General features: G+C 41.6%; 1 protein-coding gene across 1 annotated transcript; it reads left to right on the top strand.

The window, feature by feature from the left end:
* The first annotated feature begins 3,178 nt into the window (after positions 1 to 3,178).
* C3H5orf15 (chromosome 3 C5orf15 homolog) lies at positions 3,179 to 16,206 on the top strand. The gene is made up of 3 exons (XM_032628360.1): positions 3,179 to 3,338; positions 12,430 to 12,953; positions 14,713 to 16,206. The coding sequence occupies exons 1-3, from the start codon at positions 3,212 to 3,214 to the stop codon at positions 14,842 to 14,844; spliced, it is 783 nt and encodes a 260-aa protein (XP_032484251.1). The 5' UTR covers positions 3,179 to 3,211; the 3' UTR covers positions 14,845 to 16,206.
* The last annotated feature ends 7,004 nt before the right edge of the window (positions 16,207 to 23,210 follow it).

Below are 23,210 nucleotides of genomic sequence, written 5' to 3' on the forward strand. Positions count from 1 at the left end.
GCCACTTTCAGCAAATAGAGGCCACCTGCATTCCTTGCCATGTGGTGTCCTCCATCTTCAGAGCTGGAACAGAAAAATTTCACTGTCAAATCCTTCCCTACTTCAAATATCCTCCAGAAGAGCCCAAACACCTTTATAATTTTTTAAAAATTTGTTTTTAAAATTAAGATGTAATTGGCCTATAACATTATATTAGTTTCAGGTGTACAACATAATGATTTGATGTTTGTATATATTGTGAAATGATCACTACAATAAGCCCAGTTAACATCCATCACTGTACAGAATTGTTTTTTTCTTGGGATAAGAACTTTTTTTTTTTTGTGGTACGCAGGCCTCTCACTGTTGTGGCCTCTCCCGTTGCGGAGCACAGGCTCCGGACGTGCAGGCCCAGCGGCCACGGCTCACGGGCCTAGCTGCTCCACGGCATGTGGGATCCTCCCGGACCGGGGCACGAACCCGTGTCCCTTGCATCGGCAGGCGGACCCTCAACCACTGCGCCACCAGGGAAGCCTGGGATAAGAACTTTTAAGATCTACTCTCTTTGCAACTTTCAAATATATGATGCAGTACAATTAATTATGGTCACCATGCTGTACATTACATCCCTATAACATTTATTTTATAAGCATTCCTGTCCTTTTAAGGGCTCACCTGATTAGGTCAGGTCCACTGAGGATAATCTCCCATTAAAGTCAACTGTCCACACATCATAACCTAATCACAGGAGTGATATCCCATCATATTCACAGATACCTCCCACACTCAAGGGCAGGGGATCATATAAAGGCATGGGTCATTGGATATGGTTTCAGAATTCTGCCGTATATATTAAAAAAAATAACACGGATTTCAAATGTTTACGAAGTATCAATAGAATAGTAACAACTCTGCATATACATTATCCAGCTTCATCAAATGTAGACTTTTTTTTTTTTTTTTTTTTTTTTTTTGCGGTACGTGGGCCTCTCACTGTTGTGACCTCTCCCGTTGCGGAGCACAGGCTCCGGACGCGCAGGCTCAGCGGCCATGGCTCACGGGCCCAGCCGCTCTGTGGCATGTGGGATCTTCCTGGATCGGGGCACGAACCCGTGTCCCCTGCATTGGCAGGCAGATTCTCCACCACTGCGCCACCAGGGAAGCCCTAGATAGTTTTTTCTATTCGATGATAAGTATTTTTAGGCAGAATTCCTTTTTATGGATGTTTGGAAGTGACAATTCCCAACAGGTATCAGATTTACTTCCAGTATTTTGTGTAACTGGTCACCCCAAACCTGCTGGCCTCAGTATTTGTTAGACTGTCTTCATCAGGTTCATAAGGACCCGCAGCTATTTCAAAGTTCACTTTATTAAATGTGTCCAGAGATTTTGGTCCATAATGGTTGTTGGGTACATCCAGTCAGAAGCCAGGTGCATTTCTGGTATTTTGAAATGTACAAAGGGCCCTCTGAGGGAATATTTTCCTCCCATTTACGTATTTTCTGGTTGTTGCATGTCAGAGTATTGTGCAAAATGCCTTGAGTTCATGATATCTCACCAGTAAGAGAATTGAAATAATCTGGTATGGGGCCAAAGGAACAAAGTGGACAAAGAAGAGAGGATTGAAGGTGTGTTTATTACAGGAAAAAGGCCTGATTAAGTCTGAATCTCCCAACATGCAGAAGCTAGAACTGAGAGGCTGATTCGTTAAACTGAGTGAAGGTTTCTGTACTCACAGAGGGAAGGCTCCAGGGGAACTTGGGAAGACTTTGTACCCTGGCTACCCTGGAAGTTTTGCAATAAGTGCACCATTCAGTCTATCTGGGCTTGTGGTGGGCTTAAGGAAATGAATAGATGAATGACCTCTTAGTTTTCTTAACAACACAGAGTTTGTGTTTTTGAGCGGTTACTAGTGCCAGATAAAATGTTAAGGGAAACCAGATTGAGGAAAACACAGGCTTTTCTCTCTTCAAAGAGGCAGCTCAACTGTCTCTGGGGGATAGCATCAATCCTCTGAGGAAATCATGGAGACCAGAGTGGTGAAGCTGTGGGGTAAAATAAATGTCTTGCTTCATGCCATGCTGATTTTCCTGCAAATCAATCAAATGTAATTTTACGAGCTGAAGCCTATAGACATTAAGAAAATATTCACAGAACACACAGACCAAAGGATTGTGGCTAGGGCCCTAAGGGAACTTCCTGGAAGTTTCTAAATTTGCATTTTCATATTCTGGGGGGTTTAAGTTAACAACATTTAAAAGAAGCTTATTGTAGGAAATGTGGAAGCTGTTTGCACACCTCTTTCCTAGCCCACTTTCCCTGCTTTTCCTCCATAATACCTTTACCATTGTATATAGTATGTATTTAAACACTATAGTCTCCCTCACAGAAAAATAAATTCCACAAAAGTGTTTTGTTCAGTGCTGTATATTGAAATATGGAGAGGTACTAAGTATTAGTTGAAGTAATAAATGATTATGGGGAAATGTTAAAAATAGAACACTTAACCTAAAATTCCACCACCCACTCAACATTTATTTCCTTTGCCTTTTCTCATTTTTGGTTGCATTGGGTCTTTGCTACTGCGCACGGGCCTTCTCTAGTTGCGGCGAGCAGGGGCTATGCTCTGTTGTGGTGCTCAGGATTCTCACTGCGGTGGCTTCTCTTGTGGAGCACAGGCTCCCTGCGCGTGGGCTTCAGTATTTGTGGCTCATGGGCTCTAGAACGCAGGCTCAGTGGCTGTGGCACAAGGGTTTAGTTGCTCCGCGGCATGCGGGATACTTCCTGGGCCAGGGCTCGAACCCGTGTACCCTATATATTGGCAGGCGGATTCTTAACCACTGCGCCAGCAGTGAGGTCCCCCTTTGCCTTTGGGAGAGGGAGGGCAGTTACTTCTCTTTTGGGATCAGTCTATTACACAGATGGATATTCCTTCTAAAAATGTTCTAAAAGTTATTAGCTGATACTAGCTCATCACGTGGGAAGAAGGGGCTCGTTCTGACTCTCTTCACACCTTACACAATACATCCCTAGCTTGCAGCCGAGTTTCTGGTGCTTCCCTTTGCCCCAATTCCCGCTAACACTCTCCCTCATTTCCGGCTCCCAGAACCCCACTCCAGGCTGATACGTCATCACGTTGGGACGTAAACGCCTACGGCCGCGATGCCATACGCAGTGTCTGACGTCATGACGTAGAGCCTAGCAACCGCGCAGGCTCGCAGCCGAGACCGTTATGGCCGCCGCCACCCTGAGGAGGATGAGGAGCGCCCAGCAAGCGAAACTGCGGCCCAGGCCGGCCATCCAGGTCCCCGGAGGGCTGGCGCTGCCGCTGGTCTTGGCGCTTCTGCTTGCGTCCAGTGGTAAATGGGGCGTGGCGGTAGGGAGGTCGCGGGAAGACGGGGAGGGCCCGGGCGCGGAACGCCAAGACGGGCCCGACCAGGGAACGGGCGCTTCCGAGTGTCCGGAGCAGGTGGCGATGTCTAGAGGGGCAGGGTCTCTACAGCCCCGAAGAGGGAGAGTAGGCTGTCGGAAGGGGTCTATGGAGGTGGGGTCTCCAAGAGGCCTGAGAAGTGAGGTTGAGAGCTGCAGGGACCCAGGCAGCGAGCGTGTAGATGGGCGGGGAGGGAGGAGTGGTGGTGGTGTCTAGAGAGTCTTGAAGAATGGGTTGCCACAGAGAATGGCGGTGATGCGGTCTCCAAGATTCCTTGGAGGTGTCGATTACAAACAAAAACGCACAACTGTAAGAACTGTGAGTTTATTCAGTGTCTTACTAAAGGCTGTAGCGGGGGGAGCCAGTTTCTCAGTTCTGAGAAATTGTTCGAAGAGGTGAGGCAGGAGCCAGGTTAATGGATGAATTTTTTGCTGGGAAAAAAACATGTAGTCAAACATCAAAAGATTACTGCTCATCATAAAGAACAGACATCTGAAGATCATAATTTTAGTACTTTGTATGGGAAGACGCAAGAATCTGGGGTTATTGAAATTCTTCCTTAGGTATGCATCTTACCTGTCTAGGACCCGTGTGTCCAAAACAGAATACTTCATCCAGTTTTTCTCCATCCTTAGTTCCCCTCAGATCCACTGTAGGTGGGCAACTGCAGTGGCTAATAGCTTGATTCTTGTAGAACTGGAATGGCATGCAACGTTTTTTTGTCATTTTTTTCTTTACAGAGATGGGAGTTAGGAGGGTCTAGAAGAGAGCACAGAGGGGACAGGTGCTGAGGAGACAGCCGAGAGTAAGAGGTGTGGTGTCTAGAGAGAGTCCCAAGGTCAGGTGCGGGTGCCCAGGGGTTTAGCTGGGCCAAGGGAAGGCGGGGGCTTTCCAGAACGGGTGAGATCAGCGGTAAAGACGAAGGTGGGTAGGGGCACTGACCGGACCGAGCCGATGGAATAATTTGGAGAGCGAAAGTGAAAGGAAAAGAGCTATCTTTGAGTATTGGTGCGTCTGTGAGGACTGGGAGGTTCCGGGGCTTGGTAAAGAGCCAGAATGCTGGGGCGTTGGACTCCTGAGGGGCTTGGGAGGAGAAGAGGAGTTCTGGGACAAGGGAGATTCTTTGTAAACATGGTCCCCCTTCTCTGTGTCCTGGGTTAACCAGACAACCCTGCTTCATTTCAATGGATCTGTAGGATTTAAGTATTTATTTTTTATTGAGGTATAATTGACATATTAGTTTCAGGTGTATAGCGTAATGATTTGATGTTTGTATACACTGTGATCGCACACTAAGTCTAGTTACCATCCATCACCACACATAGTTAACATTTTTTTCTTATAATGAGAACTTGTCAGATTTACTCTCTTAGCAACTTTCAGACATGCAGTACAGTATTATTAACTATAGTCACCGTGCTGTACATTGCATCCCCATGACTTACTTATTTTATAAGTGGAAGTTTGTACCTTTTGATTCCCTTCACCTCCACCCTGCCCCCGTCCCCGCCAACCACCATTCTGTTCTCTGTATTTATGAGTTTAGCTTTTTAATTTGTTTTTATTTGTTTTGTTTTGTTTTTTAGATTCCACATGTAAATGAAACCATATATCTGTCTTTCTCTGACTGACGTATTTCACGTAGCATAATGCCCTCAAGATCCATCCATGTTGTTGCAAATGGCAAGATTCCATTCTCTTTTGTGGCTGAATGATAATCCACTGTGTATGTGTACCACAACTTCTTTATCCATTCATTGATCCATGGGCACTTAGGTTGTTTCCATATCTTGGCTATTGTAAATAGTGCTGCACGATTAAGTATTCCTTTTCTTAGAAATGTTACGTTGTGAATCAAGATATTGAAGGCTTTATTGAGAAAAGAGGAAACCTGTAGACCAGGGCCTGAGACTTAGGGGGAACAAATCCACTAATAAGAATTTATAATGATTAAGCAGTATCTTGTTTAGTAGTCCCTTTTTTATTTCAGACCAAGACATGATCCTTCTTTTTCTGCCTAAATCTTGTTTGAGTTCAGATGAAAAACAGTATAAATGGGATAGTGTTCATTTATTTGCTAACAGGGGCTGTCTAGCCATACATTCCTGTACTACAGTGCTGTGGTTACTTACTTGGGTTTCCCCAGCAGCGGTGAGGGCAGGGCACCTGGACCACCCTCCCAGAAGTGTTTGTAACTCTGTGGGAAAGGACTGTGGCCCATTTTCCCAAGGCCCTTTCATTGTTAATAAAATATAATGAGGATTTCTCTGGTTGATGCAGATACTCCTGTTCCTAAAGTTCCTAAGTAGCATGGTTGTTTTGGTCATTTAATCATCTAAGAAAAAACTGACATTTAAGCATTTATATTTCTTGCTGGAGTGCTTAAGATATACAGTTTGGGGAATATGTAGCTGGTAACTGTAGTTTCAAAAACAACTTTTTCTCTTAAGAGGTGGTTGAAAATTTTCTGATGTGTGGGTAAGCAGAGTGAGTGTGGAGTATTAAGGTGTCCTCTTGTCTTTTTTTATTTGTTAAGGCCCCATAAACATTGCTCCAACTATACTAGGACATTTCAGGGAATGGTTTTCTTTTATTAAGTTTTTGTATATATCAATTTTAAATTCAGATTATTCCCTATTGAAAATAACTTAAATGAAAACTAACATGTATGCTTTTAATAGGGAAACAGCTCCATTGTAGTACAGTGTAGCATGTGTAAAGCTTTGGGTAATATAAATGTTTTTTGTAAGCGTGCCTTATGGTAAAGTGATTTCAAAGTAATTACTCTTGTAATAAGAAAATTAAAGTCTAGCTAGAATATATTGCATTCCAAACTTCAAGTAAGCATAGGAAGTTAGAAAGTTTCCATATCAGATTTATTTAAACTTGTTCCATATTAGGTTTCTTAAAATTTCAGTGCTTGGGTATATTCTTGGCAATCTGTAAGACTTTTTACAGATGCTTTTGTTTTGGTAAAGTTTAAAGAAGTTAATGTAAGTGTTATTTTGGATCACTGGATGCTCACCGTCTGACCTAGTCTTGCCATGCCATTTCAAAAGTGCCTGCTTTCTACATTGACCATCATATTGCTCCTAGATGTTGCCTAAATTTATTTAATGTGTATTTAATTTTTAAGGCATTGTTTCCCAGAATTCAGTGTGTGAATGAATTCTCAGGGTCTTCTGCATTCTTGTTCGAGAAATATTGATATAGTTTATTTTAAGGCAGTTTTTAAAAAGGTACCAGTAGGAGAGAATTAAATTAAAAAATTTTAATTTTTAAAGTGTTAAGTTTTAACTAGAGAGGTAATATCAAATAGGAAAGGGTAGAAATGGAACATATATCAATATGTAAAAGTCTAAAGTTTATATATATATATATATATATAAACGCAAACAAATCCATAAAGTCAGAGTTATCACTTTGTTCTGAATACTCTTTATAGCTGACTGGATCAACCTCTTTCATTTGAAGGAGTGGCAGGTTGATCTAATTTACATCAAATGTTTCAGATGAAGTCCTAGTTTGTTTTCTTGTATATAACGTCCACATGTTTTTTGTTTTTTGGCTGTGTTTTGTGGCATGTGGGATCTTAGTTCCCCAACTAGGGATCGAACCCTTGACCTCTGCAGTGGAAGCGCCAAGTCTTAACCACTGACTGCTAGGGAGGTCCCAACTTCCAGATTTTTTACTCCTTGAACAATATTTATTAATTCTGCTCCTACTTGGTGCTAGGTATTGGAGTTACAGCAACAAATAGGGTGATGTTGGAGATATCCTTAGAAGAGTGGCGGAGTCTTACCTGGCTGAGAACTATGAGAAAGGCTTTTCAGAGCGTGTAGTAGGTGCAGAAACGCTACTTGGGAAGCAGTGTAGGATTTGTGGTGAGAGTTGAGCATTTTCAATAAATATTTATTGAATGCCTGCTATCTGTTAAGTAGGCAGTGGGGATAGAATAGTTAGGAAGATTAGTAGGAGATAACAGCATTGAGATAATGGGGACCAGATCATATAGGATCTTAGAGGCTATTATAAAGACTTTGAATTTCACTCTTGAGGGAAATGGAGAGCTACTAGATGGTTTTAAGCAGAGGAGTAACATCATTTTTTTTTTTTTTTTTTTTTTTGCGGTACGCGGGCCTCTCACTGTTGTGGCCTCTCCCGTTGCGGAGCAACAGGCTCCGGACGCGCAGGCTCAGTGGCCATGGCTCACGGGCCCAGCCGCTCCGCGGCATGTGGGATCCTCCCACACCGGGGCACGAACCCGCGTCCCCTGCATCGGCAGGCGGACTCTCAACCACTGCGCCACCAGGGAAGCCCGTAACATCATTTTAACTTAAGTTTTTACAGGATGACTCTGGCTGTTATGTTGAGAGTGGCCACTAGGGGTTAAGGGAGAAGCATACAGATCATTTAGAAGGCTTACCATAATAATCCAGGGGAGATTGTGGTGGCTTGGACTAGGCAGTAGCAATGGAGGGGTGAAAACTCTTCAAATTCTGCATAAATTTTGAAGGCAGAGAAACAGATTGGATGTGGGGTGTTAAAATAATGACTCCAAGCCTTTTGGCTTGAGTAACAGAAAAATGGAGTTGCCATTAACTGAGAGGGAGACTATAGATAGAACAAGTTTTTGTTTTTGTTTCTTTGTTTTTTCTTTTTGGAGTGGGAAGAAAAAATGCATTTCTTTAACCTTTTCATTCTGAAATAATTGTAGATTCACTTGCAGTTGTAAGAAATAAAATACAGAAATTCTGTGTACCCTTTACCCAGTTTTTCCCAGTGATAACATCCTGCAGAACTGTAGTATAATATCACAACCAGGATACTGATATCGATACAATCAAGATACAGAGCATTTCCATCACCATAAGGATCTTTCCTGTTGCTCTTTTATAGTTACCCTCACTTTCTTCCTATCCCTACTCCCTCCTGAAATCCTGGCAACCACTAATCTTTTTTATTTCTATAATTTTATCATTTTGTGAATATGATACATGGGATCATATGGTATGTAACTTTTTGGGATTGGCTTTTTTCACCTAGCATAATTCTCAGGAGATTCTTCTAAGTTGTTTCATTTGTCTATAGTTTGTTCCTTTTAATTGCTGAGTAATATTCCATGGTATGGATGTACTACACTTTGTTTAACCATTCATCCATTGAAGGACATCTGGGTTGTTTCCAGTTTTTGGCTATTATGAATAAGGCTGCTATAAACATTTATGTACAGATTTTTATGTGAACATGTTTTCATTTCTCTGGGATAAATGCCCAGGACTGTAACTGCTGGGTCACATGGTAGTTGCACATTTAGTTTTTTAAGAAACTGCCAAGCTGTTTTCTGGAATGGTCGTCCTATTTTACATTACCAGCAGCAACATATGAGTGATCTTGTTTCTCTGCATCCTTGCCGACATTTGGCATTGTCATTATTTTTTATTTTAGCCATTCTGATAGGTGTGCAGTGATACCTCATTGAGGTTTTTTTAAAAAAATTAATTATTGGCTGTGTTGGGTCTTCGTTGCTGTGTGCGGGCTTTCTCTAGTTGGGGTGAGCGGGGGCTACTCTTTGTTGAGGTGCACGGGCTTCTCATTGTCGTGGCTTCTCTTGTTGTGGAGCACAGGCTGTAGGTGCACAGGCTTCAGTAGTTGTGGCATGTGGGCTCAGTAGTTGTGGCTTGTGGGCTCTAGAGCTCAGGCTCAGTAGTTGTGGCACACGGGCTTAGTTGCTCCACGGCATGTGGGATCTTCCCGGGCCAGGGCTCGAACCCGTGTCCCCTGCACTGGCAGGCGGATTCTGTGACCACAGATTCGTAACCACTGTGCCACTAGGGAAGCCCTCTCACTGAGGTTTTAATTTGCATTTCCCTAATGGTTAACATCTTTTCATGTGCTTATTTGCCATCTGTATGTTCTTTTTGGTGAAATGTCTCTTTATGTCTTTTGCCCATGTTCTAATTGGATTGTTTGCTTTTTCACTTTATGTATTCTAGATACTAGGCCTTCGTTGGGTATGGGGCTTACAAATATTTCTCCCACTTTGTAGCTTGCCTTTTCATCCTCACAGGAAGGTCTTTCACTGAAAAAAGTTTTTAAGTTTCGATGGAATTGGGCTTCCCTGGTGGCGCACTGGTTACGAATCTGCCTGCTAATGCAGGGGACACGGGTTCGAGCCCTGGTCTGGGAAGACCCCACATGCCACGGAGCAAGTAAGCCCGTGTGCCACAACTACTGAGCCTGTGCTCTAGAGCCTGCGAGCCACAGCTACTGAGCCTGCGTGCCACAACTACTGAAGCCCGTGTGCCTAGAGCCCGTGCTCCACAACAGGAGAAACCACCGCAATGAGAAGCCCGCAATGAGAAGCCCTACTCTACCACAATGAAGAGTAGCCCCCACTTGCTGCAACTAGAGAAAGCCCATGTGCAGCAACGAAGACCCAAAGCAGCCAAAGATAAATAAATTAAATAAATAAATTAAAAAAAATTTGATGGAATTCAATTTATGAATTTTTCCTTTTATGTATTTTTGGTATCAGGTCAAAGAATTTGTTGTCTAGTCCTAGATTCTGAAGATTTTGTCCTAAGTCTTCTTTAAAAAATCTGTGTAGTTTTACATTTAAATTTGTGATACATTTTTAGTTAATTTTTGTAAAAGGTGTGAGACTTAGGCTGAGGTTCGTTTAGCTTGTTAAAATGGTGGATTACTTTGATTTTTGAGTATTGAGCCAGTCTTGCATCCATGGAATAAACCTTAGTGATCATGGAGTATCATTCTTTATATATTGCAGATTTCTTTCTTTTTTTTTTTTTTGGCTGCACTGCGTGGCTTGTGGGATCTCAGTTACCCATCCACGGATTGAACTTGGGCCACGGCAGCGAAAACCCTAACCACTAGGCCACCAGAGAACTTATATTAAAGTTGATTTCTTTTTAAAAAATATTTATTCATTTCTTTATTTTCGGCTGTGTTGGGTCTTTGTTGTTGCACACGGGCTTTCTCTAGTTGCGGTGCGTGGGCTTCTCGTTGTGGTGGCTTCTCTTGTTGCGGAGCATGGGCTCTAGGCACGCGGGCTCAGTAGTTGTGGCACACGGGCTTAGTTGCTCCGCGGCATGTGGGGTCTTCCTGGGCCAGGGCTCCAACCCATGTCCCCCGCATTGGTAGGTGGATTCTTAACCACTGCGCCACCAGGGAAGTCCTAAAGTTGATTTCTATTTGCTAATATTTTGTTAAGGATTTTTGCATTTCTGTTCATGAAAGATATCAGTCTATAATTTTCTTTTTCTGTAGTGGCTTTGGTTTTGGTATCAGGATAATAATATTAACTTCAAAACATGAATTGTGAAGTGTTCCCTCCTCTGCAAGTCTCTAGAAGAGATTGTATAGAATTGGTGTTAATTCTTCATTAAACATTTGGTAGAATTCTCCAGTGAAACCATCTGGGCCAGGAGATTTGATTTTGGGGAGTTTTAAAATTAAAAATTCAGTTTCCTTAATAGTTAAAGGGCTATTCAAATTATGTATTTTGTATGGGGTAAATTGTGGTACTTTGTGTTGTTAAGACTCTGGTCTGAAACTTTCTCTTTTAGTTGGCTTTTTATGACATTGCTCTGGCAGGGGAGGTGGGGATTGGTGCACATTACTGGCAGGTAGAGCTAGAAATCTAGGGTCTCCACTTGATCTGTGTTGGCACCTGAAGGGTGGTGGTGGTCCTGTTAGTTCTGGGCAGGGGTGGGAGTTTTGGCTCCCCTCATGGTCTGCACTGACATATTGTTGGGGGTGGCCTCATTACTGCTAGACCATGGTTAAAGTCTTGACTGTTCACTAGGCCTCCTCTGACATCATCCTGTTGTGGAGGGGAAGGGGCCCCTCATTACAGCTTGCTGAGGGTGGAAGTCTAGGCTCCCCATTCGGTCTTTGCTGGTGTAGGTGTGAGTGGAGCCACAGTTTTTTCTGTGTTGTTTGCTTGGAGTAGAGCAGTCACTGTCTAAAAGTTTTCTTTCTTGCTAGGCTGCCTCTCTCCTGATCTCCTGGCAAAAGAGAGCAGGCTTTTTGGGTGGCCCTTTTTGTCCACACCCGTGGTGTTTCCAGGTTGCTGGGCTCTTCAGCTCAAGTCTGGAATATGTGAGGTAAAAAGAAAATCCAGAAAAGTCACCACTGGGTTGTTTCTCATGTCCTCAGGTCTCTAACCACTCTGCCTTATTCTTTCCACTTTTCAGAGTCATCTTATGTTATTTTATATGTAATATGCAGGGTTTTAATTTGTTTTTAGTGGGAAGAATAGGAAAAAATACATCTACTCCATCTTCCTGGAAGCCAGAGTCAGAATTCATTTTGAACATGTTAATTTGAATGACAGACGTCTAAGAGGAGATATCAGGTAGGCAGCTGGACTTATGAGCCTAGAGTTCTGGTAGTACATGGAAGTTCTCTTCTGATGGCTTCATTTTTCTCAGAGAAGTTAGGAAGTGATGTTAGCCTTTAAAAATGAGGACAACAGAGAAGGTGTTAGAAGTTTGAGGACAGAGGAAATGTGAATGGTCTGCTAAGGGAGTAGAAGGGTGAACGGACTAGGAAAATACAGTATAATTGCTGACAGCATTACATGTATATCTCAATTTTGGGCATTGAATTTAAAATGAAATGAAAAAGTTAAAATGAAATAAATTGGAGTAAAAAATGAAATATTCATCAGATAACAATTGCCTTGCCAGATAGTAACAACTTAAACAGCATAAGAGACCTACTGCATTACATAGCCTGCCACTGTAAGAAAAAGAAAAGAAAGAATAGAGAGGGGTTTGACTTTAGGTCACAGTGGCAAAGTTCACACAGAGCTTGTACCCTCTGTTTTCATTTCACAGAGGTTTGACTTCAGTACCCAGACTCTACCCCAACCCCAGAACAGAAAGACAGGTGGCTGATCCTAGCTTAGTGGAAAATTTAGGTATATGTGCTTCTAGCTTGGTGGAGATAAATTTGAAGATTTCAGTTTAATATTCTTTATTTACTTATTTTAGCTCTATCACAGGCTGATTCGCCGAGCCAGACTGCACTCAAGTCACATGTTTCTACTCCAAATGTGGATGCTTTAACAAATGAAAACCAAACCAAACTTGTTTCCCAAATCAATGCCACTCTCCCTCGCACAACTAGTACAGAAAAAAGTGGAGTGGCATCTCTGTCCCCTCATCCCTCGCCTACTACTTCTCTGTCCCAAGAGGAAGCTGATAACAATGAAGATCCTAGCATAGAGGAGGAGGATCTTCTTACACTGAATAGTTCTCCGTCCACTGCCAAAGACACTCTGGACAATGGAGATTATGGAGAACCAGACTACGACTGGACTACCAGCCCCCGGGACGATGAGTCCAATGAGGCCTTGGAAGAAAACAGGAGCTATATGGAAATTGAACAGTCAGTGAGACCTTTTAAGACCCCACCCTCAAATATAGAAGAGGAAGATAGCCATTTCTTTTTCCATCTTATTATTTTTGCTTTTTGTATTGCTGTTGTTTATATTACATATCACAACAAAAGGAAGGTAAGTTTGGGATTTTTCACCCCCTCTAGTTGCCCTCTATAATCTCAGTCATATTTCTTATTAATACTTCTGCTGATTCAGAGTTTTTTCTTTTTTGGTCAGGTTTCTGTTGATGGTAAAATATCAAGATGTCTCATATCAGTTTATAAGTTTGTGGTGTATTTTAACAAATGAAAAACAGAATGCCTTACTACATGTGCTTCTGAAAAAAGAAGCCAAAATATTTTTATTGAGCAAAACCATAGCCCAGTGATTTTTTTAAAAAAAGGTTTTGTATCTTAACTTAGCATTGCTACTTCACTGGGAGTGCTTGTGGAGAGAGATTGTTAATTTAAGACTTCTAATTTATTAAGCACTGAACTTTATGACATTTTGATAACTTTTTCCCCTGGTTGTTAAAGTATTACATGTCTTTTTTAGGGACACAGAAAAGTGTAGAAAAGAAAATATAAGCTACTACCCAAAGCTGAGCATTATTAACATTTTGGTATATTTCTGGTCTGTAAATGTGTGTATAGTTCAGACATATATGTGTATGTTAACTTTTAAATGAATTTGATTATTTCGTATAGAGTTTTGTATCTTCCCTTTTACCTAACAAATCATGAGCATTTTTCATATCATTAATATTCTTTAAAAACATGATTTAATAGCTACATAATTTATTTGGCTATTTTCCTGCTGAGTATTTAGATGGTTTTCAGTTTTTGGTTCAGAAATAATATTGTGATGAACACTGCTATACTGGAATTGGTGTGTTGGACTACATGAGGCAGAGGAGGCATAAATAGGACTGGATGGATAATTTAGTGTGAAGGTTCATCTGGGCACTGTGTAGTCCCAGAGCTAAATAGTTAAGCTTTTTAAACATTCAAAGGGAGATCAAGCACAATGTCCTTTTTTTTTTTTTTTTTTTTTTTTTTGCGGTACGCAGGCCTCTCACTGTTGCCTCTCCCGTTGCAGATGGAGCACAGGCTCCGGACGCGCAGGCTCAGCGGCCGTGGCTCATGGGCCTAGCCGCTCCGCGGCATGTGGGATCTTCCCGGACCGGGGCACAAACCTGTGTCCCCTGCATCGGCAGGCGGACTCTCAACCACTGTGCCACCAGGGAAGCCCCACAATGTCCTTTTTAATACTTATTGGCCAGGAATTCTCAGTCTTGACTTTGTTGTAACTTGCTTTGTTATTCCTGGCAGCCACCTTCCCCTTTGGGACCTTGATTTTCTCACTTGCGAAATGATAGAACTGGACCAGAGAATTTCACAATGCCTTCCAGCTTTGAGAATCAGTGATTCTAATATTTTGCTTGTTGTTTTGACTCAGAAAACAAGCAAACAAACCCTTTGGTTATTTGTGGTTTAGTGGTCTGTCACTAGCTCTGTAAATATTTGTAGGTGGACAAAATTTTGAATGCCAGTGATATTTTATTCCAGTGTTTAGTGTTGGACCATCTCTATTATAAATACCTAAGGGACTTGTTAAACAGGTAGGTTCCTCGACTCCACTGCAATCTACTAACTCATCTCTGAAGAGAGACGCCAGGAATCAGTCTTTAATGGGCATTCCTATGCACATTAAAAATTAAAAAGCACTGTCTCACCTTGTTTACAAGATGGAAAACAAAATAGCCCTTTTGTTGTTGACATTTTACTTCTGTATTTGGGAACCTAGGAGAGAGATACTTCACTTGTTATAAAAATCTTTTAGCATGTCCTCTATTTTCTTTTTTGCATATCTGATTTATTTTGTTTTATTCCAGATTTTCCTTCTGGTTCAAAGCAGGAAATGGCGTGATGGTCTTTGTTCGAAAACAGTGGAATATCATCGTCTAGACCAGAATGTTAATGAGGCAATGCCTTCTCTGAAGATTACCAATGATTATATATTTTAAAGCACTGTGATTTGCGTTAGCTTATTACGTAATTTTATTTGCTTGACTTTTTATATGATATTGTGCAGATGTTCACCATTGGCAGTTAGTACTTAAATGAGAGGTGGGCCTCTCTTTATTTTGCCTTGGTGCTTTGGAAGTTAAGTTTCATGAACAAGGAGTATATAATTTTTTTATCTACATTTTTAGAGTTGAATTCAATCAGGTGTCCAAAATGTGGAGCTAAGCATTACCTGTTTTTATTGTTTTAGATTTCTTTATTGTTCTTTTTCTGGAAGTGTTAGTGATGCTACTTTTAAAAGATCCCAAACTTACAATTAAATTCTAACACATCTGATACTGCTGACTCAGATTCTCTTTCTGCCATCCAAATACTGTTTCTTAAGCACACATTTCTTTGTGCTGTCAAACTGTATCTATGTATGTAAGGATGTATGTAATAATGCTTTATATATAAGTAACATTTTTTTCTTCCAGGAAAATTGCTTTGGATATTTTTGGATAATTTATACATAATTTATTATTGCTCATTCTGACCACAATTTTAAGTAACACATTAATAAATTTGTCTAGAAATTCTGCAGTAGAGACTCTGCAGTTTGCAGTGGACATAAATAAAATGTTATAGAGAGCATTTTTTGGTTTGAATTACTGAATTAAATTTAGAGGTAGAAATTGTCATAAAATTTAAAATACGTGGATAATTGCTTTTACTTAGCAACTGATTGTAGCATGGGTTTCTCCAAGCTTTCAGGCTAGGGGCAGAGTTTAAAATTATACCATATTTGTTCACTTGTTTATTTTTTTATAGTAAGTTTGAGTAAATTTTCGGGGCCATGTCACTTAAATAATATTGTATCTAAGTCTTTCAAATTAAAATTATACCTGAATGAAGTTTGTATACATGAAGGATATATGTGTATGCTGACTCTTTCTCCCCCTGTATTTGTTTTGTTTTCTTGTTCTTTTTTAATAGAAACTGGAAATGATTTACTGTATTTAATTTTAGCCTGTCTTTCTATCATAAGGAGTTGATCAATATGTAAATATGTGATTTGAAACCTGGTTGACTTCTTACAAGTGTCACGACAACTTTTTAGAAAACATAACCCCTAATATATGTTAAACACCACTCACAAAGCCCAGATGAGCCAGTGGGCATGTGGTTTGTGTAGAGGTGGAAGAGGCAGGGCAGTCCATTGTTGCTCTTGGGTGGACAATTTACTGTTATAATAAGGAAGGGAAGCAGAGTGGAAATACACCTGAACTGTTTTACTGCAGTAATTTTTTTCATATCTGAAATTGTATTATTTAATATTTTGAATAAGATTTTAAAAAATAAATGGCAAAGGTATAAATCCATGATTTTATAAGTGTGTTTCATTTTAATGATGGCATGGGGTCCTTCATTTGGGTGGTGATAGATGGGTCGTGCTGTGTCTGGGAGGAAGGTAAGCTGATTAGCTTGCTTTTATTCCTTTTAGCAATAGGACTGTGCTTCTATGAATTCCACGTACATTTCTAGATCTTACTTTAGGTCTAGTTTACTGTTACGTACTGAAGTTTATTGAAAACTGTAGCAAAGTAGGATTGCAAAGAAAAGTAAAGCAGCTAAATCAATGCGCACTTGTAGCATCCTAGCTTCCCTGTTGTCTCCCTGTGAAGGCCCCCCGATCCTCGAGGATCATCCCGCTTAGTGGATCTGGGGTTCTTGGGTGCTTCCGGATGGCACAGTCTTTGCTACCCATGTTCCAGTGCTGCAATCAAGTAGCCTCTGACTTGGAGCATCAGACTGTACATTGATTTAAAATGCTGCCAGTGTCTTACAGAGGCACCCAAGCCACTGGTCTATAAATGTGTATATAATTCACACATATGTGTATGTTAACAATTTTTAAATGAATTTGACCTCTATGGCGTTTTGTATCTTGCTTTTTACCTAACAGATCCTATCATTAATATTCTTTAAAAACATTTAATAGCTACATAATTTATTTAGCTATTTTCCTCTTGAATGTTTAGATGGTTTCCAACTTTTGGTTCAGAAATAATATTGTGGTGAACATTTCTGTACTGGAATTGGTTTGTTGGGTTAAATGAGGCAAAGGCGTAAATAGGATTGAATGGCACAGATAAGACCCACATTTGAGTCTTACAGCACTAATATATCCTACTTACACGTGGTATTGTCTGCTGCCTTCTTTCAGTGTCAGTTTCTGGAGAGACCAGGAGCACCGCACCAAATGTTGGTACTAACGGCAAAATAGAAAACACTTTAGTTCCTCTTTCTGTATCTTATCTGAAAAAGAATGTGTTGAAAGTTGTGAGGCAGACAGAAACAGACATTTAGAATTTGTGCAGGCAGGCATGTCTTGGCTGGGGTTTTGATTTTAGATGTGAACTCAAGAGGGTGAGTGCAAGCTCTTTGGTAGAATGTGTGCAGGAGGCGGCCCTCGCTATGGTTTGCTCCACAGAGTGTGAGCTTGAGAACTGAGACTGGCCCTTACTCAACTCTAGCCCCTTACTCAGCACTGCCTGACACCTGCTAGGCCCCTTGAAATCATTCGATGACATACTTGTGAAATTAGATGAGAAAACAGGCCCTGCACTGGCTCATGTAGTCAGCCTAGAGTCTAATACTACTAACATCTGGGACCTAGCACTGCAGGCAGTGGGGGAGAACCAAGATGTAGTGTGTGAGCTTTATCTGAATATCCACATTCCTACATGAGGCTAAAGCCCACATTAATTGTGTGAGATATCACCTCTTCATTGAAATCCCAGGCTCTGATCAAAGCAGCTGCTGCCCGTGAAGGTGAAGGGGATGGAGAAGGTTACTGCAGGCACAGCTGCCAGTGTTCTGGTTCTCTCTTTACCTCTCTGGCTGACTTTGCATTTTGTCTTTCGCCTTTTGCCCTCTCTCAGTCCTATCTGGTGGTGCAACAGTTTGCCTCCTTTTCAGCAGTAAGCTGAAAACGGTGTGGGAACTTCCCAGCAGAAATTCAAGAGGTTAAAAGTATCTTGTGAGGGCCAGACGTCTTCCAAGGGAGCTGAAAAGGGGGCTGTCCTGAGGTTTGATGTCAGTCTGTAGCTAGATTCTGTTCACCTGTTGTTTTACTTACTTGACATTTACTTACTTGAGGGGAAGTTGCTAGGATAGATTGTGGAAATGGAGCTGGGGCCATTTCCGACTCCCCTCTCAAGGGCCCTGTGTGGTGGTGACCTGCTGTCTAGGCTGCTGAAGTGACTCCAGGGAGCCTGATTTTGGACCCATAAGCAGCAGCTTTTACCCACCTCTCTTCCAGCTCCCTCTTATGGAGTCCCAGACTCCTCTGCCACTATTGATGAGGTTTCAGATTTAAAAGCCCCTGCTCCTTAGGAAGCCTTTCTCTACCTAACACACTAATATTTCTGCTCTGAAACCCTATGGATCTTTCTCTCAAAACCCCAAAACTCCCTCATTTCTCTGCTGGGAAACCTAGAGATGCCGTGTTCTGGGAATCCTTTACTTCTTGCGTGCCCTTCTAATAGGGCCCTTTGTGCTTCTCTCCCAGGCTACCCTTCGGAATGTGGATTGGATAGCACTCCCGGGACCCTTCCAAAGGAGGCAGTGCCTTGCAGTGGGTTAGAGCTCTGATGGGCCCTGTGTCAGACAGTTCTGGGTTGGATTCTCACCCTAGGCCTGACCCCTAGACTCAGAGTCCCTCACATGCCATTTTGCAACCTCCAGGGAGAGGCCAAACACATTTCCTGATCCCCTGGGAGTGAGGAAGGGTCCGGGATCTCCAGGGCTAACTTGAACGTCCCTGGACTTTGCTGAGTCTAAGGACGTCCTGGCCCACGTTGCACCTACCTGTTCTTCTAGGAAGACAGACCTGGGGAGAAATGGAGAGGAAGGAGGAGTGTGGGATGAGGTCAAGGCTGGATGACTTTGGTCTGAGCTCTGTGTTTGTATTAGCCTCCTACTTTATAAAATGGGCAACTGGTTAGCTTCCGGGTTTGTCAGGAAGAAAAAATGGATTTTTGTTTGTGAAAGGACTTTGTGTATGGGGAGGAGTTTCCAACACATCACTGATGACAGAAGAGCCAGCTTGAACCTTGGGCCCACGAAGGAGCTGCTAGAAGCTGCCCACAGTCCTGGGATTGTCTGCCCAGCTCCCCCAGGGCTCGCTGGAACCATGCAGCTTGTCAGAGCTGGGTTTATACCCTGTCATCTAGGCTTGTACAACCTGCTAGGGAACAGATGGGGCTTCCTTGGAGCCTCCCAACCCCATTCCCTCTTCCCATCCTCATCCTTTCCCTGAAGCAAGGCTAAAGGGTCCTTCCCATCATGCCCTGGGCTGTTCCCAAGAACTTTGTCTAAAGGCAGTGAGACCCAGGACCCCAGGGAGGGTTGCTTTTAGGCTCCTCAGTGTGCCCGAGCTAAGGGAGCCTGCAGCTCTGCCGGGGGTGAGGGTTGGGAGGCGTGCAAGGACAGAGGCAGGGCTTGGGAGCCGAGGTTCACCCTCAGGTGTCCACTTTCTGCCATTACCACAGCATTGCACTGAAAGCCAAACACCTGGGCTCCTTTCACTCCGGCTCTCTGCTGTGAGCTGGGGGTGCCAGTAGGTCAGGGCAGACACTGTCTCTGTCCCCATGGTGCCCTCTGTCAGGCAGAGAAGAAAAGGAATTAAGCAGTCACAGTGAAGTGTGATGAATGTTATACGCCAGAAACCAGATTGCGCCTTTTTTAAAAAAAGTTTTTGACCATGCTGCTTGGCTTGTGGGATCTTAGTTCCCTGACTGGGGATTGAACCCTGGCCCATGGCAGTGAAATCACAGAGTTCCCAACTACTGGACTGCCGGGGAATTCCCTCACCTTTGTTTCTTCATGGTCAAGGTAATTTTTTTTTTGCGGTACGTGGGCCTCTCACCGCCGCGGCGTCTCCCGCCGCGGAGCACAGGCTCCGGACCCGTAGGCCCAGCGGCCATGGCCCACGGGCCCAGCCGCTCCGCGGCACGCGGGATCCTCCTGGACCGGGGCACGAACCCGCGCCCCCCGCAGCAGCAGGTGGACCCTCAACCACTGCGCCACCAGGGAAGCCCTCCAGGTGCTTCTTTATTCACCTTTCAGAGGTAACCATTTTCTGATTTCTTTCACCGTAGATTAGCTCTGCCTGTTCTACAACTTCATACAGGTGGAGGAAAGAGTATGTATTCTCTTGTGTCTGACTTCTTTTGATTAGCACAATGTTTTTACTTTTGGCTTTTGTTTTTAAATTCACCCATATTGTTGCATCGTCAGCAGTTTATTACTTTTTATTGCTGAGTAGTGGTCATTGGACTAATAGCCCATGATTTATTTATTCATTCTTCTATTGATGGACATTTGTATTTTTTCTAGATATAGTCATACACATATATCTGGATTTAATATATATTATCATATTAAATATATTTTAGTAATTTAATAATGTTAAATAATTAATATATAATATTAAACTTTTAATTTTGAGATAATTACAGATTAATATGCAATTATAAGAAATAATATAAAGATCCTGTGTATCTTTTACCCAATTTCCCTTGATAACATTTTATAAAACTAGTACAAGAATGATACACTGTCACAGCCAAGGTACTATCTTGATACAGTCAAGATACAGAGCATTTCCATCACCACAAGGGTCTCACTTGTTGCCCTTTTATGGCCACTCCCACTTCCCTCCCACCCTCGAACTCTCTTTCATCCCTGGCAACCACTAAGCTCTTCTCCATTTCTGTTATTTTGTCATTCCAAGAATGTTGTATAAATAGAATCATATAGCATATAACGTTTTGGGGTTGGCTGTTGCATTCAGCATGATCATCTGGAAATTCATCTAGGTCATTGCGAGTAGCAATAGTTCCTTCCTTTTTATTGCCCAGTAGTATTCCATGGTGTGGGTGTACCCCGTATTTTTTAACCATTCACCTGTTCAAGGACGTCTGGGTTGTTTCCAGTTTTTGACCATTATGAATAAAGCTGCTTATAAACATTTATATACAGATTTTTGTGTAAGTATAAGTTTTCATTTCTCTGGGATAAATGCCCAGGACTGTAGTTGCTGGGTTATATGGTAGTTGCATATTTAGTTTTTTAAGCAAGTGCTAAAGAGTTTTCCCGAGTGATTGTCTCATTTTGCATTCCTACCAGCAACAAACGAATGATCCAGTTTCTCTGCATTCCAACCAACATTTGGTGTTGTCACTATTTTTTTACTTAGGCATTCTGATAGGTGTGTAGTGATGCCGTATTATGGTTTTAATTTGTATTTCCTTAATAGATAATGATATAGAATATCTTTTCATGTGCTTGTCATCTGTATATTCTTTTTGGTGAAATGTCTCTTTATGTAACTGGAATGTTTGCTTTTGGCTTAAAAAATTTTTTTTTTATTGTGGTAAAATATAACTTTAAAATTTATCATTTATTTTTAAGTATATAATTCAGTGGCATTAATTACATTCATACCATTGTGCAACCATCACCACTGTTTCCAAAACTTTTTCATCACCCCAACAGAAACTCTGCAATCATTAAGCAATAGAAACCCCCCTAAACCTTGGTAACCTCTAATCTACTTTCTGTCTCCATGAATTTGCCTATTCTAGATATCTTACATAAATGGAATCATATACTATTTATTCTTTAGTATCTGGCTTATTTCACTTAGTATAATGTTTTCATGTTGTAGCTTGTATTAGAACTTCATTCCGTTTAATGGATGAGTAATATTCCATTATGTGTATATACTACATTTTGTTTATCTGTTCATTTGTTAATGGTCACTTAGGTTGTTTCTACCTTTTTTTTTTTTTAAATGTCGAGCCTTCTTTTTAATTTATTTATTTTTATTTTTGGCTGTGTTGGGTCTTCGTTTCTGTGCGAGGGCTTTCTCTAGTTGTGGCAAGCAGGGGCCACTCTTCATCGCGGTGCGCGGGCCTCTCACTGTCGTGGCCTCTCTTGTTGCGGAGCACAGGCTCCAGACGCGCAGGCTCAGTAGTTGTGGCTCACGGGCCCAGTTGCTCCGCGGCACGTGGGATCCTCCCAGACCAGGGCTCGAAACCGTGTCCCCTGCATTAGCAGGCAGATTCTCAACCACTGCGCCACCAGGGAAGCCCCGTTTCTACCTTTTGACTATTGTGTGTTGCTGCAATTAACACTGGCATACAAATATCTGAGTCCTTGTTTTCAGTTCTTGTGGGTTTATACCTAGGAGTGAAATTGCTGTGTCATATCATAATGCTATGTTTAGCTTTTTGAGGAACTACCACACTACCACGGCAGCTGCAACGTTTTTACATTCCCGCTAACAATGTAGGAGGGTTTTAAATCCACATGTTTGCTAACACTTGTTATTTTCATTCATTCATTTATTTATATGTATCCTAATATGTATAAAGTGGTATCTTATTGTAGTTTCCATTTGCATTTCCCCGATGACTAAAAATGTTGATATATTTTCATATGTTTATTGGCTATTTGTATATCTCTTTGTCCTTTTTTTGATTGGGTTGTTTGTCTTTTTGTTGTTAAGTTTTAGGAGTTCTTTGTGTATTTTGGATCTTAATCCCTTATCAGATATATGATTTGCAAATATTTTCTCCCATTTTATGTTCTTTGATGCATAATAGATTTTAATTTTGATAAGGTTCAATTTATTTATCTGTTTTTTCTTTTCTTGCTTATGTTTTTGACTTTGTGAGTAAGGATTCATTGCCATATCCAAGGTCATGAAACATTGTTTTCTTGTAAGAGTTAATGGTTTTAGCTCTTACATTTAAGTCTTGATCCATTTGGAGTTAGTTTTTGTTTTGTTTTTTTTGGCCACACGGCCTGTGGTTCTTAGTTCCCCAACGAGGGATGGAACCCGGGCCCCTGGCAGTGGAAGTGCAGAGTCCTAACCACTGGACCACCAGGGAATTCCCCATTTAAAGTTAGTTTTAACATCTTGTGAGGTAAGGTTACAACTTCATTCTTTAGTGCATGTGGAAATCCAGTTGTCTTAGGACCATTTGTTTTCTCTTTTCCAGCACCATTTGTTGAAAACACTGTTCTTTCTCCACTGAATAGGCTTAGCGTCCTTGTCAAGAATAGTATCTATAGATATATGGGTTATTTTCTGGACTCTCTGTTCTATTCCATTGGTCTATATGTCTATCCTTATGCTAGTACTACACTGTTTTGATTTCTGTAGCTTTGTAATAAGTTTTGAAATCAGAAAGTACAAGTCCTCTGAATTTTGTTTTGGTGGTTTTGGGCCCCTTGCAGTTCCATAGGAATTTGAGCATCAGCTTTTCTATTTCTTCAAAAACGTCTGTTGGAATTTTGATAGGGGTTGAAT

Source organism: Phocoena sinus, chromosome 3 (assembly GCF_008692025.1).
Source record: "Phocoena sinus isolate mPhoSin1 chromosome 3, mPhoSin1.pri, whole genome shotgun sequence".
Lineage (NCBI taxonomy): Eukaryota > Metazoa > Chordata > Mammalia > Artiodactyla > Phocoenidae > Phocoena > Phocoena sinus.